Source organism: Diadema antillarum, unplaced genomic scaffold (assembly GCF_040938485.1).
Source record: "Diadema antillarum isolate AM-2024a unplaced genomic scaffold, OU_Dant_1.0 scf00000146, whole genome shotgun sequence".
In the NCBI taxonomy this organism is placed as follows: domain Eukaryota; kingdom Metazoa; phylum Echinodermata; class Echinoidea; order Diadematoida; family Diadematidae; genus Diadema; species Diadema antillarum.
Genome location: NW_027271035.1, coordinates 3452900 through 3473653, shown reverse-complemented (window position 1 = coordinate 3473653; position 20754 = coordinate 3452900). Strand labels below are relative to the sequence as shown.

At 37.4% G+C, this 20754-nt stretch overlaps 1 protein-coding gene across 1 annotated transcript; it reads right to left on the bottom strand.

Annotated features, from left to right (window-relative positions):
• Positions 1-419: 419 nt before the first annotated feature.
• On the bottom strand, positions 420-17260 carry LOC139721657 (A disintegrin and metalloproteinase with thrombospondin motifs 3-like). Its single transcript, XM_071632985.1, has 13 exons — positions 17099-17260; positions 16831-16891; positions 16213-16508; positions 15419-15581; positions 14185-14360; positions 13124-13213; positions 11783-11931; positions 10434-10577; positions 8295-8426; positions 7481-7616; positions 6246-6344; positions 4449-4661; positions 420-437 (listed from the first exon to the last, which is right to left on the bottom strand). Exons 1-13 carry the CDS (start codon positions 17258-17260, stop codon positions 420-422), a joined length of 1839 nt encoding a protein of 612 aa, XP_071489086.1.
• Between the last annotated feature and the right edge of the window lie 3494 nt (positions 17261-20754).

Here is a 20754-nt window from a genome sequence, read left to right as displayed (position 1 = left end):
GGATTGTCCGATTTTCTCCAAACTTTCACTGATGTGATCCACAAGTATTGCTGCATTCACTCAACTCACAAGTTTAACACACAGTGAACACACGGTAGGACAGTGTGTTCTCTCCGGCAGGAATCAAATAGACTTACATTACTTTGGAAACTAGATATTTATGTGCAGAAAGGGCCTAGTGATTTCGCGTTCTGTAGTATACTATAATATACTGGCACGCGTATATGTTATATGTGACCCTGTATCTTCGTGAAGCCAGCAATAAGTCGCCAGACATGGATTTTTTTAGTTGAGTGGAGATTCTGAAAGAAGAGACTTTATGCTTTAAAATGATGTATAACTATAATTTAAATGGAAAGAAAGCACACAGTCTGGAAAAGTGTGGACTGAAAAAAAAGGCTCCATCTGAAGTAAAGGGTCTATTCCACGCCATGCAGCTGTGCAACGAATGAGACAAAAGGGATGTAAAACACCACAGTAACAATGAAAAGATTATCAGATAAAGCTGAAACTAACTACGCTCTATCAACACACTCTGTCCATGACTAATGCCAACTTTCAAACCAGTACCATCACCCTTTCAAAAGTTGTTAGACTTGAAATTGAAGAGTGCGTGAAGGATTTTTAAGGAATGAAAAGGGGCCTGTAAGACATACCTAATTGCATTATTCTACAAAAAAAAAAGTGTTAGAAAATTGTTACAAACATACCATTCCATTCCTTTTGTGACCCCAAACTTTGACATAATGTAGAGAAAGAATTGATCTTTCGGATTACATGAAAATCTCATGATTGAATAGATTGACCAGGTTCACCTATTTTGAGTCCTCACGTAACATCAGGGTGTGCAACTTTTTTATTGGTTTTGTGATGCACGGTCATATTTGTGGAATAATTGAACTACTAAAGAGTAGCTCCATGGTAATACATTTCATTGCGCAGATATTGCTGGCTTTCAGGGTGCAAATGAAATCTACAGGGATAGTGCCAAAGGGTGGATGTGTCATCCAGACCCAACGTTTTGTGATGAACGGTCACATTGGTGGTATAATTGAGCTACTAAAGAGTAGCTCCATGGTAATACAGTTCATTGCGCAGATATTGCTGGCTTTCAGGGTGCAAATGAAATCTATAGTGTCAAAGGGTGAATGTGTCATCCAGACGCAACTTTCTTGTCAAGATTGTAAGGGGTTGCCGCCCGATATCAAAAAAAAAAAAAAAAAATCTGAGCAGGTATAGCTTACCACGTGCTGATCCAATGTCCTATGCGGTATTTTAACCAGATGAAAAGCTCAATTATATAGCTTAACTCTACCTATATATGTTTTAATGTTCCCTTTAATCAATGAAAGTTGAGGGAGATTTTGCGACATATGATAAGCAGAGTCAGGCGACTATCATCAACATCGCAAGCAGAACAAGAATCTCTCTCCGTACCTGTAAACGTTGAAGTATAATCCTCCCAGGTGTATAACGCTCCATTGATTGCCACTGAATTCGTACCAGTACATTGTTCATCACGGAAGGTATCTTGCGACGTCTTACACGGCTGAAGAATGTAAAACCCACAAATAGACAAGCTCAAAATTTCTGCACATTTCTTCCCCTGTGTGACTTTAAACTATCTTCCTGCTGTATTATGTGCTAGAACATACCGTCGGCCTTATGCCAAAAGGCCATTAACACCATAGAATTTGTACACTATTAGTGCCCTTTTGGCTAACAAGTTTTTCATGGTTTTCTTGTAATACCAAAGGGAAACGTTTGTTTTTTTTTTCTTTTTACTAAAGGAGACCATTTCATGTTGTTTTTCTCGCTGTCTGCGAAAGGTTAGTTTTGCCCACCAGATTAAGTACAAGCAGGGAGTTTGGGTAGCATCCACCTCCCTTGTACAAGGCATTCAGAGGTAAATGTAAACAATGGGATAAAACAGGCAGTGACATGCTTATCATGACATTTAATCAATAGGAAGTGAAAAAGTGCATTTACAATCTTATGCCAAAGGAGAATTTCCAGTGGTCCAGTAGGCTGTACCCCCGACATCAAGATCCCTTTAGAACCATTAGAAGAGATGATTAGTTTTACATTTGATTGTTTCTATAATGGTTTCTGTTTGAATTACGATGGACTAACAACAATCATGGTCACTCTGATGGTCTTATAGATACAACTAAAAACGACTCTATAAAAGTTGAAAAAAAGTTTCCCCAAAATTAATGAAAATAAAACACTAGGCCAAACAGAAAACAGGGGAAGACTCCATCAAAAATCAGTGGAACATTAGAAACCAGCACATGTCATTAGAACATAATTTTCCATCACAATCTATTGAACCATCAGATAGCGACCAACAGAAACTAGAAGAGTACAGTGCTTTTGCACTTATTTGTATATCTGTGCAGAATCTAATCGTATTTCTGGTTTAATACAAAGTCAATGATTGTAGCACGTTTGGTTCCTTACGCAAGAAATTATCACAATATGTTGAGTATCAGGGATCTTTGAATATACACTTTCACACATCAATATCCATGAAAAATGATAGAAATGTCTATCCTTGCTCAGTCATGGCGGCAATGTCGTTCAGTGCATAGTGGCATTCTGTTATGAATATGGAACTCACTAATAATTGAGTATATGAATATAAGAACGACCCAAGTCCATGGAAGACCATTTCGAGTAAACTAAAAAAAACCTCATATCTTTTTTGTTTGTCCAAATAATATTCTATTTAACTGTGATGGGATGGCAACATTGTATGTACAAATTAGAACATATATTATTATGACAATTAACATTAACATTAATTGTGGAGAGGCCATTTTGTGTGATGGACTTGGGTCGTTCTTTGATTCATATGGACTTGGGTCGTTCTTTGATTCATATACATGATATTCTGCTATAGAGATGAGAGAAGGACGAGAGAGGGCGCTATAATATGAATGTAAGAATGACCCAAGTCCTTCACTCTTACATTCATAAAGATTTAACTCATTTATTTCAGGCACTTCCGGGGGTAATTAGGATTTATAATTTATACACAAGATGAGTCCATGCATAAGCTACAATTTTCCATGTCAAACTGAATTTGGCCAAAAATTGGACTTGGGTCGTTCTTATATTCATATACTCAATTATAACAGGTTGTAATTAAGGATTTCGTACTAAAGCCGTGGTTCAAATTGTCTAATGCATGTTGTGCTGTATGCCATGTTAACAATTAGGTTTAGACTCTAGGAATAAATTACCAGATCTTTTAACTGCATTATTAAATATGAATTGTATATTATTTCATTCCGTATTCCAAATTGTGACCCTGCACCTCAAAAGAAACAAAAAGTCGCCAGACATGAATTTTTAGTTAAGACGATATTCTGAAAGAGCAGAATTTAAGCTTTAAAATGATGTAAAACTCAAATCAAATGGACCTCCTAACCTATCTAAATATTGGAAAGAAAGGACAAACTCAGGAAAAGTGTGAACTGAGAAAAGAGGGTCTGAAGTACAGTGTCTATATAAGCGCTTAATCTCTACCAAACCGTGCTGGCTGTGCGACGAATGGGACAAAAAACAGGAAGTAAACCACCAGAGTAACAGCAATGAAGAGATTATTAGATTAAGCTGAAATTAAGCATGCCTCATTAACACATTGTGTCCATAGTTAATATTAACTTTCAAAGCAGTAGCACTATTCTTTCAAAAGTTATTAGAGTTGAAAGTGAAGAGTGTGGACAAGGTTTTTCAGAAATGAAAAAGGGATTCTAAAGACACACCTAATCACACTATTCTACCAAAAAAAAAATCGAGATAAACTGCTAAAAAACACACTTTCCCTCCCGTTTTATGATACCAAATTTTAGCATAATGTAAAAGAAGACCCGCTCTTTCAGAAAATATGAAAAAGTCAAGTTCGGCTAGGTTGACCCATTTCACTTATTTTCAGTCCTCACGCAAAATCAGTGTGTGCGACTTTATGTTCGTTTTGAGGTGCACGGTCACAATTATTCTGTGGGTTTCTAATGGTCCATTCCATCTTTAATGGTCCATTAGCGTAATGGTTTTCAAATAAACAGTTTAAGCTCTTCTTCTAGTGTTTTGTTTTTCTCTTATCATTTTTTCAACCGTTTTTTTTTAATCGGTCCAATAATGTTTCAATTTCCATATCGAGACTATTAGCCTAATGTTTTAGTTAATGCTCCACTAGAAATATATTAGACAAGAAGCAAATGGATATACACGACATAACTTTCTATGGTCGTATATACTATGTCGTTTTATTGAATTAGGTGCATCAATGTTTATCTGTTACAGATAGGCTACTGACAATGACAGAGTCATTATTGGAGGAGAATGCTTACAATATGAGGCTACCCTTAACTGGTAAATGAGACTACGAGCATGTAACTTAAACATAATGTCTTGTAGCTTTACGTCACAAGTACACGTACCTCTTGATTGCACAGTTCATAATCATGGCTGTCCCCGACGCATGGCTCCCCGCCCCACTGTGGGGTAGGATCAGTGCAATTGCGGATTCTGACTCGAACGCCAGTGCCACAGGATCGTGAGCACTCGCTGAAATTGCTGTATTCGGTCCAGCCGCCATCCACCGCCGGGGCTACGTCCAGCTTTGAGCTGACACACTCCCCTCCGATACACCACTGAGAAACACAAGAGAAGATCAAATCAAGATATCATGATATCCAGGTATGTCATTCAATGAGACAAACGGTCGTCAATTTTAATCATGTAACAATATCTCTTGCCCCTATGCCTTCAAAACATTCACAACATGATAAACACAAAAGCAGCAACAACAGTAACACACACAATATCATACATATGCATTTTACATACACATGTGTGATATGGTGTTTGTTTGTTTGTCACCTTTATTATCAGTCTTCGCACGCGGGGGCGCAGTGGCATAGGGAATACGACTCCGGACTCCAAATCGGAGGACCCGAGTCCGATTCCCGCCTAGTGATTACGTCCCTGGACATGTTTTACCCACCCTCTCGACCCAGGTGTATAAATGGGTACCTGGCAACGCTAGGATAATGATAATGGCAGGGCCCTTTAGTAGAGCAGTGGCAACACTGAAGAGGCTACCTGGATAAAGAAGACCTTATCATTTTTATAATCATCACGACTCAACGAATAGTGTCTGTGCAGCAAAATTTATTTCATTCTAAGATTTATATGTTATTTGTAGATGCTTTAGATTACTCTAAAATGATTATGTATGATTTATTCTGTTTTATATGTCTTCATCATGTATAATATCTTTCTTGTAAAGTCTTCTAGCTGTAAATATATATATGTGGCTACAAAACGTAATTCTGCTATTTTGTTGATCTACGCTTTAAAAACTCTCCTTTAGAGTAGATCACTATTTTCCATTGATTCCTTTTTTTTTTTTCAACCGAAGCATGACTTTGTATTATCTTTTTTTTTGCCAGTATGCGCTCCTATGTTTATTGATACCATTTATTAATTAAGACAAATGTTCTTTGTTTATGATGTAAAACTTGATCTATCTTGTGTTATGTTTTTGTTGGAAAAAAGAAAAAGAAGAAGAATGAAAATAAATGAATTGAATTGAAATTTGCGTAGTTTTTTTTTTGCCACTGCAAAGTACGCATTGCCTATTTTTAATTCGTTCGTGCACAAACATAGTGTATAAATAAAACATTACTGAATAAAAACTACGATCTACATTGCTTGATACTTTGGCAAAGATGTATATTTATTTAAGTATACTTTGTACATTATATTACTTTTCGGTCGGGTGGAAATGAAATCACGATTGAATTGAATATCCCTTATATTACAGCTTTCCCTTTCAATCACCTTTTCTTTGTAGCTCAGCTGAGATATATGTACCATTTACAATCTCTTTCTGTGTAAGAACATGTTAGACCTACATCATGTCGAAATCCCGTCTTGGTCTTTTTTAATGACTCTTTTCACATTGTGTAGTTTGCAATAGCTGGATGGAAGTTTTATGATAGGCCATAGTGGCTGCTATATACGTCAGTTTTATAACGTTTAATTATCACTTTATACTATGGGCAGCTGATGGGGAGGGTTATCAACATTTGTCCAAGGCTTGTGGGAAGTCAGTCTCTCTGTGACGGATTCGTCTTTAAGAATTTGAGTGTCGATGGGTGTCTGTGTGTGTGTGTGTGCGTGTGTGTGCGTGTGTGTGTGAGAGAGAGAAAGAGAGAGATTAATTTACTTACCATTCTGTCTCCACACGATGTTCCTTCTGCTGTTGTCCCATAAAAATCTGCTAATAATGGTGAGCTGGGTAGCGTACACCACAGCTCACTACAGTCAGTCTGTCAATTGCCAATTCAAGACAAGACAGAAAAACAGAAGAAAACAACAACATAAGGAAATAAAACATTTTTGCATTGGGCCTGTGACGATGGATTTCTATGAAATAAAGAAATGATGTGATATACACGGGAAGTCACAGTTTGCATGATTGCATTTTCATGTCACAAATATGATGAACAAAAGATATTGCATGGATAGAACCATGCAATTAATGCTCAATTTAGAGGCAGTATTATTTGCACTTTGTTATTTTTATCAGTGCTTAAGCCATGATTGACAAATTAATGATGTCAGTAACAGAATGTTGGTTTGAGTATCCAAGTATTCTGAAAATTATATTCTTTTGTCCACAAAGTGAAAGTGATCAGGGTATTATGAATAATACAACATCCATTTGCATTTCAAAGTCTCTCTATGAAAGAAGTCCCGCAATGCGTTAAACGGTTCTCAATGTATACAGTGTATATGCGCAAAGCTCTATCTGTTTAGAGATTGTTTTTCATGTTCAGTCATGTTCAGTCATGTGTTAGTCCATTCTTTTGCTATTGGGAATGATTAACTATCACATCAGGAACACTATCTTCGAATTATCCATTGTGTATATTGTGCGTATACTTTGTTATATTCAAATTTAAATTTCAATTAATTTTCATATTTCTCGGTCAAATATACATCTAATATTACAAAATGAAATAATGCATGATATCCAACCAAAAGCAACATAGCGTATTGCAAACATGGAACATAGTGGTCGATCTATGAAAGTTGGAATCTGAGAATTAATGCTAAAGAAATGTAATGGAACCTACTTAGAGGCAAGCTTGCGTAAGTCCCAGTATCAAAATCGAGTGCAAAGATTAAGATGAGGAGCACTGGCACAACAAATGACCAAAACATAGAAAGAGAGAGAGAGAAAAAAAGAAGAAAATATCATACTTTTACTTTTTTTTTTTACTACAGTGTGAATTCACTTTGAATTTGCATCTACATGTATAGTGCTGTTTGGAAATCGTGTACCCTACTATGGGATAGAATTTAGAAAGAGAACGTCCTAACAATGACCACATCCTGACGCACAAAAAGGCGATCAAAGTACATCCAAGAAATACGCTTTGCGAGCAAGAGAAATACTTACAAAGAAAGAGCTGCTGTAAGCAGTTGCATCTCCTGTAGCTATTTGACATTGTTCATCTTTGTCATAGGTGTAACCCGGAAGGTCAACAATGCTGGATAGATTGCTTCCGGGCACGTCGTCCATGCACGTCTGAGTGCTGGAAGGTGTTAAATGAAGTACGGAAGTTTATTTATTTTATTGAAAACAGAACCGGTGTCGGTTAGATATGACGATATGACAAGACATTGAGATACAAAGGACATTCCCTTTTGACAGTGGCACTGTTTCACAATTTAGAACGAAAACGAAACAGAAAAAAATCGCATGGTCCTATATACATGCTTCTGATGATATAAATACTGTGTGAACTCCTAGACACGGAAAGGAGAAAAACGCACTGTTACAACATGCTTCCTAAAATAAGGTGAAAGTGGTGGAAATGTCTTGACACTGTACGTCCCCGTAGATAGTATTTGTCGTGTACTATATAAAGACTGGCCACAAAAATGCTAGTTAAACTGATCAGATATTGGGGAAGATTGCACTCATATGTGTGACAACTATAAACCTCATAGACTTCCAGTTAGAAGTACATAACTCTCTCCCCTTATCATGAAGTCCCTTCTCAACTTAATTTAGTTAGCATTGCCATGATCTTTTCGGGTGCAGTAAAATGATAAAATTTGTACTAATGGAAGGCGACTTGGACAGCTTCATTGAAATCTACGCGCTACCTTGCGGCATCAAGTACCTTGCCCTTTTGCAGACCCAAATACTCTATCCACATGGTTTCATAGTGCCACTAATATTCATGGAAAAAAAAAACTGCACTTACTTGATGAATATCTTCATATGGTTGGAGCTGCACGATGACCATTGGAATGATTCAACACCACTGGAGAGAGTGGCTGACATGATGTTCACGCTTTCTGCGCAGCCGTAGGTGCCGTCGTGCCATAAGCCCAAGCTGTCATTAAGACAAAACAACCTCAGCTTTAAAAAAGAGGCGGCGAACTCCATCAGAGTAATGCAGACACTTTTAGGAGTGATATAGTATTGATTAAGGTGAGGATTCAGCTTTTAACTTTTGCAAGATACTTAGAAACCACGTATATATAAAATGTTACAGAGCATAAAATTCTGAGAGCAATTCAAATTTTATTCGGTGAAAATCGGTTTTGAAATGGCAGAGAAATCCAAAAACAAAGTAAAACAAAGGGACTCTAATGAAAGGTGGGTTCCACCTTTTATTGTCCCACCTTTTATAAGTTTAGCTTTATTTTGGATATCTCAGCCATTTCAAACCAGTGTTTTAATGCTCTATAATCAAATGCTTTATAATTCTCTTCCATATTTCATGAAAAAGTTTCTCATTATTCGAAAAAAAAGTTGGAAAATTAAAGCCCCATCTCAACCGAAACTGTACCATCTTTTTGTATCAACGTTGGAGATACGAGACGTTACACAGGCACATTTACAGACACAAGTTCAATTAGTTAGGTCTTTGTGTCTTCATAAAAGTCAGTAATATGTTCGGGTGAACATGCAGCTATCAGATGCCGTTCTTCTCAACGGCGTCCGGTTAGGTTAGACTATACACAATAATTATGATTATTCCGTTGCGTCTCAATACGTAGCGCCTCCAAGTTTTGATACGACATATTACGTGGTGTCACATTTTGTCGCGTTCACCCCGTTATATTACGGCCTACAATGTTTCTCATTAAAACCGGCACTGAATGCCATGATGAATTGTTGACAGTTTAAAAATCTGACACGGCATCCATGGCAATCACTGCCCCGTTCGCCCATGAGGTCCCCCGCGTTGTCTCACGTCCATCCCGTTTTATTCACGGTGATCTGCCGGGAACATGGTGTAAACGCAGCACTTAGGTCTGCTTAAACAGGGCTTTAGTGTCGCCGTCAAACGGTCTGATGTGATGCATGGGTAAACTATGCATAGTCTAAAATGACCATTTTGTTTTGTGTGAGAGCAAGGTAGTTCCACGATCTGAATAACCAGAAATATGCACAATGGCAGAACCACATTTGTCTAGAGGGGGAGGGGGATCACAATAACCATGGCATGTGGCAGCTTAATGTGGAATGGCTACAGCATTTCGTAGGAAAACAACAACAACAACAACAATCTCACATCTTTAGATATCAATTGCCTATTTTCTTTCCTTGAAGAGTATGGTTTCTAGGTATTCACATCAATGTAACTCCGAGACATGTGTTTTCAAGGTGATCTTGTTCGTATTTTGTACGTAATATTTTATTTCGCTGATAAAGTGTTTTTTAATTGCGACGATGATGCATTTTTCTTTGACAGCCCTATAGTATGGGGCGCCACACTGCCGGTTCAGTAGCCTGGCTAAGGAATTTTGACACCGATTTTTCTCCAATAATACACAAAGTGACTTCAACTGTTTTGTTTTGTTCTTAAGAGAAATGACAATCATTGTGAATCATCATCACAGTTGTGTTATTCTTATTTTGTTCATTTCAAGAGTTGACTAACAAAATTAGACGGTGGTTACATTTAATTGTGTCAACAAGACATCAAATTATTGGCAGATAATGAGCAGTCAGGTTTCAATCACGTGATCACGGAAGTTCTGTTCACTCTTAAAAGTCCATTCATCCCTTTCTCTTAGATGAGGGCGATTACTTTGTTTAATATTGAGCTAATTGTAACTCCAAGAGATGTGAACCCGCACTATTCTTGACTTGACAACGCTGTATCCAGACTAAAAAACGAGAAATTACATACTCCTACACACGAACAAATGTTGAGTAAGTGGATATAATGATTTATACGTAAACATGTGTACATTACATGCATATTCACTACCACCCATTTGTTAACCATTATGTATGTGTGTGAGTGTTTGTGTGTGTTTGTGTGTGTGTCACATGTATAATATACAGACAATCACAGTGCTTGTCTTACATGATATGTTGAACTCACTTATGACCACTTTCGTGCGACATCACAAATCCAGCACTCAGTCCGCTGTTCTCAGTGATCTGACACTTGCGATGCAGACTGCACACTGCCCCTACGTAAGCCAGTCCGAGAAGGTTATACTGATTCGATGAATGGATGTCTTCCCTGGAAAAAAAAAAAGATATGATGTAATCTTCCTTGCAGATGCACACTTGCACACTTACATTACTATGATACCCTAATCAAGCTATTTTCACACAATGAAGCAATCGATCGTGTATATCAAACGACAATCAAAGGACTAATGCTATAATAACACACGTAGGCCCTATACATATTTTATAATATACGGTTGTTGGTTTTGCTTTACATGAAGTGTGTTATTTTATAATAGAATACAAACCAACATCGTCTTTAAACAAAATAAAGTCAGAAATCACTGCCAATCCGTTAATTTGAAATATTCGACAACTACATTAATTTGTTAATTTTCATGGGAGTTTTATCTGCACAGAATAATCAAACACGAATCCTCGACAGAGTAAACTGCTTTGTGTCTTTTTATACATAGAATGAATGATAAAAGAAATTGTTTTGTTTGTCTTTTCACGTTTGGCCTTTACCCGTTGTGTTGGAAATGACATTCAGCTCTGAACAAATTTCAAATGTTTTTGTTTGTGAATAGACATTGTATTCTCTGAAATTTAAAGTTTTTCATTACCATACAAGTATATACAATGTACAGTATCAAGTATATACTGAAAACTCTAAATGTGATAAAGTGGATGCGTCTTGGCTCCGAATGAGACCGAGGACAAAGATAAAATATGAAATCATACAATATTAAGAGGAATTCAAAGTTTATTTGACGAAAATTGGTTTTGAAATGGTTGAGATTTCCAACCAAAAAAAAAAAATGTTCTAATAAAAGGTTGGACCTACCGTTTTATTAAGAAGGTTTTTTTAAAATTTGTTTTTGGATACTCCAGCCATAAATCATCAAAACTAATTTTCATCAAATAAACTATGATTTCCTTTTAGGAATGTATGTTATTGAATATGTCATAAGAAGTTACTAATTATCTCCCCAAAAGTTAAAATTTGAATTCCCATCATCAACCAAACTATACATCCCTTTAATCTTCAGGTCTCCTTGGTTTTGAGTCTCGTGAAAGCATATAGTGGTTGCACTCTTCTAGGCAAGGCACGTAATTCTTATTGCCTAGTCCTTTGGAGGAGACTTGAAGCCGCCGCTGCCATGTGAATTGCTTTCAAGCATGCTTGATTACTTCCTTGGTGATCTTGTTGCGCTTATCGTACTTCACTTCAAGTCCATGACCCCTCTTAAAATCTATAGGAAGTACAATTACCCGCTAAAAAGGATAGCCAAGTCCCAATCGTCCTGATTTTCATCGTCATCATAGCTGAGTTCGGCCTGCCACTCGCAAAAGTCATCCAGAGTTCTATCTGCATCTGGTGTCACGGTGAAGGACACTGTGCTTCCATCCTGGGAAGTCGCCTGCATTAAAGGCATAATTTACCATTTGCAAACGGACTAAAAACCCAGCATTAGTGCTTTATTTAACATTAACGGAAACGGTTGTTAAACTCTGTACGACTAATTTTCTTTAGAAACTGTTGCTTTATAAGTAATCACTAACTATGCATTAAATCAATCAGAATAAGTTACATTCAACTTATTTTTCAGTTTGTTTTATTTTACGCAGAATAGACAAGGGATGCATGAAATGGCACATTAGGAATGAATTGGGCTTTAAGATAACTATACGTTTGATCGTTTGATTTAAACATTCTCTGAGAAAATATTTTTGGCTATAAAATAATCAGTTTCTTCGCCATTTTCTTACTTGGTTTAATGGGAATCTACTATATACTATTATGTTATGACTGAATTCAACATAACTTTCCATCAAAACACCAAATGAAAATACAAAACTCCTTAATACATGCTCTGAAAATTACTCAAGCCAATATGATAAACTTCTTCGCACTTTTCTTAGTCAGTTCGATAAGAGTCTGTTATGTCGCCTTATGACTTAATCTTTATCTTCAAACAAAACACGAAAGGAGAATTCAAAATATGAAAAATATAGACTCATTTTCCTACAATTCAGATATTCGTTTTACGAAATAAGAATTGTTCGTGAAAAATGAAATAACAATGCTTGATCAACTCGGATCGCCATGAGTATATTCATGTCATTATGGTATATCAACAAGTCAGTTTCAGCACTGAAGGGTAGTGTCTCTTCCTAAGGCAATAGCGTTGTTATTGTTTTTTTCCTTTCATATTCGTATTTCTGACTTTCTATAGAGTGTCTGCATTGTAGAGTTTAACGTTTTTAGTAATGATTGAAATTAAGCTCTGTATAACGTTTTATTATTTAGAGTTTATATTTCTGAAAACTTTTAGCTTATCTTCCTACTTTGTGTAAAGGTCTGATTTCCTCAACCACTTGACATGCGGTAATAAAATCATTGATTTTTCCGCAACCAAGTACTTTTATGAGTTGTGCTATATACGAAATTAAAGTAGAAGAGTACGGGAATAATGTCCTGCAATTTTCAGAAAATTGTCTTCCCCCGACTTTCGGATCCCTTTGTTGTAGCGGGTCACAAATAGCTTCTAGAAAGACAGATAGAGGAAAAGGGAGAAGGAAACGGAAGAGCATATCAAGATGGGACCCTACCGTTGAAGTATTTGTGGTGGCTATCATAAATCGCACCACTGAAATCCGTAGGTCAATGTCCAAGCTTGGGTCACTAAATCTGCGACTCATCTGCAAATATAAGTGAAATGGTAAAAAAACAAAACAAAAACAAAAACAAAACGTAAACACTGAGCAGAATGAGAACAAAGAAATGGACGCTGCTCATACTAGCTCATAAGTGATGTCACCAGTCTAAAAAAAAAAAAAATAATAATTATGGAATAAACGAGTTTAGTATGGTCAAGGATTCATGTTCAAAGATGATCAAATGAGTGTGGAAACACGGAAGTGTACAAAGGTTTAGAAATTACGCTGTCTATATTAGTAAAATGCCTGGGCAATTATCCTATGGTATAGCAAAGAGTTTCCGGGCCATTCTAACAGCACAGTTCATGAGAAAACTTGAGTTTGGTTTATTCAAAGGCGAATTTGAACGTTCCTTGTATCGTGTATCCATCTTAGCACAATTTCTGGACAGTGCAACGCATGCACTACCACAGAAACAGGTCCGATGAAACTGAGACATGAGGATTAGGTCGCAGTCCTCTTCATGTATAAGTGCAGTTTAGACGTTGAAGGAAAAAAAAAAAACAGAACTCCAGAAGTCACATGGAAATCTTACAAGAAATGGGAAGGGTTGCTATAAAGATTTTATTCTGTAATAGTCACCAACAAATTAGAAACTCATTGTCTTTTTCACATTTCAAGAGCCATTATTGCCGATATAATCTAGTAATATCTATTTCAATCATTTGATAATCAAAATCATACTTTCAAACCTTCCAATTCTAATTCAGTTGGAATTTTGCACAGATAAATGAGAGATACATGAGACCATTGCATGACTTCGCACCTTACGTAATTTGGATGATATTCCATTATAACAAATATCACAGTTTCATTATCTTTTTATATCATTTCCATTTTTTTGTTTCTAAAATGTCCCTTTCTTAATGAAACATTTGCAGTTCAATTTGTTGAAATTAATCCTTGTTCAATAAGATGTCAACGGTAATCTGAGGTCATAGAGTAATTCTTACAACGTTCAGGACGCTCATTGCATAGCTTTCTGTCTCGTCTCCAAATTCCTGGTAGACCAAGCTGTCTGCAAGGTAGAAGATCTCAATGTACTTTCTACCGAGGTACGGGCCGTCGTAGATTGTCTCGCTTCCAGATGCAGTATCGCCACCGCCACCGCTATTACCATCGACATCTCCTGAAAAAGAAAAATGATCAGAACGAATACTTAGGAATATGCAACACAATCTCTCACTGGTACCAATCTACATAGTAAAAATGGAAAAGATAGCACAGTGATGCGAAACATTGTTTTTTTAATTACGTGTATTTTAATCCAAAACTAATGGTAATAGAGCAATTAAAAAAACAAAGACTACCGCGAAAACATCCAAAGATTTCTTCAGGAATTACAGACACTGAAAGATGACTGTGCTAGTGAAACCAGGGCATCCAACTGTTTAAGCTTAAACTTTGTGCACTCTATTATGATATCGCATTAGAGATTTAACAATATCAAAGCTACACCGTTTTGACTTAAAGCTTCTGCTGGATTTTGTATGCACACTTCCACATCACTTAGGAATAAAACTGGAGAAAACCGACTTGAGACAAAAAACAAAAACAAAACGTCTAAACTATTCAAGACTTTACTTAATATCCTCTCCACCCTTTCACTTTTTGAAATTCAACCGAAAAAGGATAGGCCTATATAACTGTTCCCCCCCCCCCACTCCCAAATCAGCCGATATCCATGAGGGATTCTAGATAATCCTTATTTTTTATTTCCTATGAGTTCGTAATGCAGGGCAACATGTTTACACAGCATATCTTATACATGTTTATATCTATGTAGAGAGAGTTTTTGCGAAATTAGCTAAGCGCCAGTTTTAACATTTCAACCTAAGTCCATCGTCAGATAGAGCAAAATTAATCTTTTCAGTAATTACCTCACTCGTGGCATAACGTGGAATATTATAGAAGTTATGATTAAAAATATCCTGCATTTTCTTATCATTTTCTTTGGTTTTAGCAGCTGTAATCACAAATACCTCTAATTAAAAAAATGCAGTTAGCTGGTCGCAAGAACACAATCGCCGGTTAACACTTTTCGTTTGTGATAGTAGGGGAATGAAACTTGAGGTAATATAATTAACGAAATCCTAAACGTCATACAATACGTTACACCAAAAACTGAAGCCGGGGAAATTTTTGAGAGGATGCAGACAAGAAAAAAGAAAAACATGTAATTCTTACGTTGCTCTACAGGGCACTTAGCCGGTTCCTCACTGGACGCATCTCGCTTGTAGATCACATGAGGATGGCTTGCCAAGGAGTCACTACGACGAACTCTTCTTGCTTGGTCATCTTTGAGTGGTTCGATGTGTAGAATCTCATTCCCAACACTTATGGAACCCCGCTGAAAATACACCATCGAGTAATATTCGTAAACATGAAAAGACATACGGTTGAACTGGTCGAAATCCAATAAACACATGCTTTTATATGAAATGTGTTTTTAATGAATTCGGCACATTGTACAATTACCGGTATACATACTTATGTAGTGACACATACATGAAAAAACACCATTATATATAATATAAGACATAAAAGACTGAAATACTTAACTCTACGCATCATCTAAAAGTGGATGGCTAAAATATAATTGTATAATGGTCATCGTCAGAAATTTTGATTGCTTGATTTTTTTAATCACATTGAAATTCTTGATCATGTTTTCAGGGAAAATATTTTCGTCGGGATGATTTCTCCAAAAGTACTTTTGAAGTGTCACTAACTATTATGGTTGTAAGACATCTTTTTTTGTAAGAAGATAATAATTCCAGAAGGGTCACAAATCAAGCCAGTCATACTGGCAAGAAACCAAATTTTTAATTTCTTTGAAGGCAATCACAGTGAAACTTAAATTGTTAAGTCTAAATTGCACAGGATATTCACAATAGTCGTGAATAGATAAACAATATATAACTACAGCTCTTAAGCCTCAGAGTACAACCAGTATTTCTTTTAATATCAACTGGAAGTACCATGCCATCACATGTGCTGAGAGCGCCTTTTGCTTGTTGATGTGTGAGAGACGTGGAAAAGTAATGACAGTTCTTTGTCATCATCGGTTCCTTTCGAATCGTGCCATTGGCCAGTAAGTACTCCACTTCAAGACCAGGTTTCAAGAGCCATCTGTTGAGTTCCAGCTTCAAATGGTGGTCTTCGCCGAAGGCGGTAAATTTAACTTCCTGCAATAATGGATGGTTGGTCGCGTCGAGGCTACGCTTTGAAATTCTCGATGACGGACTGACGAATGTCGGCAAAATGATGTCATATTCTGCATGATTTTACATAAAAACAAAATCATCGTAATGTGGAAACTAAGAGAGTGCTGATAAATGATAAAGACCATACAACGATTCGCTGTATTGATAGTCATTAGAACGTTTTGTTTTTTTTTTATCCTTAGACATCCTTTAATTACAATTGAAAAGAAAGTCTGTAGTTTCTATTTTCGTATTCAATATTTAGTAGCCTTTTTCCAGTGATGATAATGATTTTTATAAAGACGTTGCACAACGAATTAATGGAGCACTGGAATTCTGAGTAACTGAAAACTATTAACGGAGCCTCAATACTACGAAAGTATGAACGTTTACCTGATATTTTGGAAACCCTGGAATAGGTGTGCATTTCCTCCTTTGTGAAGACATCGTGGAGCTGAGAAAGTCAGGAAAAAAAGATACATAAAGCATAAAATGTTTCCTTTTCTGTCGTCTTAGACTTTTGCAGACGTTAAGTTTGTTTTAAAGTTGTAAGAAAACATGTCAACTATTATAAACCCTTGCGCGTTTTAGGGATTTTTTAATATTATTTTGACCAGAATTGGGTGTCGTACAGCTCATGACGAAGTTGTGTTGTCACTACTTCTACAGCTGCCCTGATTAAATGATTCTTGTCGTAGAGAGCAGGCATGCAGGCTGCTGATGGACTGTCGGCCATGCTGCATGGGGTGTCCGCCCGTTGCCCTATCCGGTAATCGAAAGGGTACTCCGAATGTTGGACTATATCATTTTTCGTCATGCGCATGCTCGGTGAAAACAAGCCTTTATGCAGGCGCCACACTATCCCAATATTGAGCAAAGACATGATTTGATAAGAAATGTTCAAATTCGGCTCTGATCGTGTAAGCTTCAGCTTATTCTGCCAATCCGTCTCTAGTTTAAGATTGTTATTATAGGTTTTCCCGGTCAATTCCGCACTTTTGTCAGTCCATTTGATAGAAGGTTCATTCAGTATTATTTAGCGAAAATCCTCGTCACTGCACATTTGGTCATTCAAAATTGCAAGTTGTTCGTTCAATTTAGCGTTTCGATCAATGAAATCTGCACATGTGCCTTTCGAATTCGTAAAACGGCCATTTAAATTGGCACGTGCTCTTCAGCCATTCAAATTCTGCACTGACCGAAAGGGTATTTCAGTCATTCAATTTCGCGTATGGGCAGTAATATAATTCCGAACATGTTCATTCAAATCAACGTCATGTTATTTCTTTTTTTGAAAAGGTGAGAACATTTAAACGCGTATTTCTATGTGACTTTTTGTTTCATCCATGCACTGTTCAGCTGTAAAAGTATCATATTTTTGATCATCATATAACTCGAGTTTGCTGTTCTGTAACGCCCCTTTTCTTTCATACATGCCATTTTATGTATAGGCCTACATGTACCAATACTACAGATTAATTTCATCTTCTTACAGTCATGACAGCACAAGTTAGATGCAGACGTATTTCTCAAGAAGACAGAAAAAGAATAATAGGAACATTTGATGATTATAACCTTGACTTCCTAGAACTGCCCGACACACTCGAATAAAGCCGCCCCAGCGCTCAACGGCCAGATAAGTTGAGGCCACATGCATCTTCGGACTGGAAGACTCAATAAGCACATTGAAATGTAAAAAAAAAAACACACAAAAAAAAAAACACAAAAAAAACCCCAAAACAAAAAAAAAAAAAAACCTGTTGCCAAAATCTCTAAAATGAATGCGAAAATATGAAATGCAATGACGCTTACAAAACAATAACAATTTAAAAAAAAGATTAAAGAGAGAACCAAGGCAGAAACATGCGCGCTAAAGTGACTGCAAAAGATGTTGAATTGGATGCCCAGAAATGAATTCGAATGAACGAGTGCAGCATGTCCGTGATCACGTGACTATATCATTCTAAATTGAATAAACAAATAACGAATAGTGGTTGTTTTACGAATTTCAGTTGAAAAAGTGTTAATTAGAATGAGGCTAAAGGCAATTTGAATGCTCTAAAAATGAATTTGAATGAAGAGATCATAAAATTGAAATACCGAACATATCATCTACGCTAAATTTGGCTAAATTGAAATTGGCCGAAATTGGCCGGGAAAACCTATATTATTACAATTTATTCTGCTTTCAATCACAAATATTAACATTACATACTACCCCTCCTTTCCCCTTCCTGTCGTTTTCGTTCATTTTGTTTGTTCGGTTTTTGCTTTGTTTTGTTTTGTTTGTTTGTTTGTTTTTTTTTTTGTTGTTGTTTTTGCTCCTGACAGTTCCCTATGGATTATATGCCAATGACTGTGCAACCTCCCCCCCCCCCCCTTGAAAAAGGAATAATGTCTGTAGACAGTCTTTGACCTGTAGTCCGGCCATACAGAGGATACAAACAATAGAGGCTCAGATTTTGCCCTTCCACTAGACACTTCTGAATGTAAGTCAGTTGGATCAGCTGTGTGGTAAATAGTTTTATCGATCAAATCCGCTTCAGATATTCACAAAATCTTAAGTATAATTATTTCAACTCCTCGATGAATCGAACCTACATGAAGTTATAGGACAACCTAGCAGCATGGGCGTGACCTTAAAGGCACATGGTCCCGGTGGTTTAGTCAAATGCGTACGAGGGCGCACGGCGCAAGTTTCCTTTACAGACCTACACTATCGACTCCTCTTTAGCGCTTACGCTGTGACACATTTCCCCGACTCCGAAGAAGTCCGATCCACTGTAGTCAGTGATCCGATCACAGTTCGGCTCATGATTCGGCTGAGGGGGATGACAACTTTAGCAAACTTCTTTTGTGATGTCATAATAAGAAGCACATTACTACAGACTGCACGATGCGCAAAGAAGACAACGAAGGCAACGTTACTAAAGGCCCGGTTCCACTGCACTTACGGATGCAAAGAGGATGTAAACCGTAAAAAAAGATCTTGGCATCCGTTGGAAAACGCTACGCATCCGCTGTGTACTCATCGCAAACGTGTTTCATACGCTCTATCCATCGAGCATCCGTCCACTGTGATTTCATCCGCGCAAAAAGTTTTAAGCTGCTTAAAACTTTTAGAACGGATGAACTTTCCGCCGTGTACGATGTAAATCCGCGACATACGAGCAACACACGTTGTATGTCCGTTACCATACGTTAAACGTCCGCAGTATCCTCCATGCATCCTCTGGGCATCCTCGCAACTCACATCCGCTTCAGCTGAAAACGGAAAGAGGGAGGAAAGATATGGTACATGGAACGTCTATAAATCGTTAATAGTACGGAAATAGAAAGGATGTTTACAAGCGTATGCATGTCGTATAATTATAAAGTATTTAAAACGGGCAAGGCGTTTGTTTCCGCTAGGCGTACGTGATGCATCCGCTTCATCCGCTCTGCATCCGCTCTTTCCGCTATGCGTCCGTTTCGCGATTATCCCCAGTAAAACCCCTTCGGACATGTCGGAGCTGTCATCCACTTCCATCCGCTTTCATCCGCTAGGCTTCCGATGAACATCCGTTTAACATCCCCGCTACATACTGCCCACGTCCGTTCTTTTTCCATTCTTTTTTCACAAATTTTCGCCAATTTTGTCAATTTCTGGAGCGGATGAAAGCGGATTGAGCCAGCCCCGAAATTTTGCTCGTCCGCTGTGTCCTTTCTGCATACGTCTTGTGTCCATCGGCCAGTGGGACCGGGCCTTAAAGGCCTACGCGCTTTACTCTTGATGGCAGCTCAACTTCGGCAATCTTCGTATCAATGCTAACGGTGATCGGCAGTATCATCAACAGCTCCCTCTGCACTACCGGGACTATGCGCCTTTAAAGTAGGCCTTCTTTGATTTAAATAGTAGGTTGCGTCATTATACTCCTTGACATGAATGGCAACACACTCACACACACAAACATGCACGCGCGGGCATGCTCGCCCACGCACAAAACACACAAAGCATACCACCCGAGAACAGAATGAAAATGATTGTTTTGTTTTTTTTTTCTTTTCCAATAGGTGTCTCATCTGAAAAGCCGGCCTCCAGGCGTGAAGACTCTGTTAATTGTGTTTTATTTAACTCTGATGACATTGTGTGATATTTTTGTAATGTAAGCCCTCTAATCAGTGACAGGAATTCGAATCTAAGGAGTAAAGTCAATCTTTCAATTAACAAACAAAGCTTCTAAGTATTCTTTCTTTTTGCGCAACTTGCAGAGTGTCCTATGCCCTTGGAAGTGCCTTGTTCTTTTGTGCATGAGAGTAACAATAACAGGCACATGT

Excerpts from the sequence above, each read along its gene's own strand:
- LOC139721657 (XM_071632985.1), bottom strand. The coding sequence starts at position 17,260 with ATGCGCATGACGAAAAATGATATAGTCCAACATTCGGAGTACCCTTTC. Across the intron at positions 16,892-17,098 it reads TAATCAGGGCAGCTGTAGAA|CTCCACGATGTCTTCACAAA; the intron begins GTAGTGACAACA and ends TGACTTTCTCAG. Across the intron at positions 10,578-11,782 it reads TTGGCTATCCTTTTTAGCGG|GGAAGACATCCATTCATCGA; the intron begins GTAATTGTACTT and ends TTTTTTTTCCAG.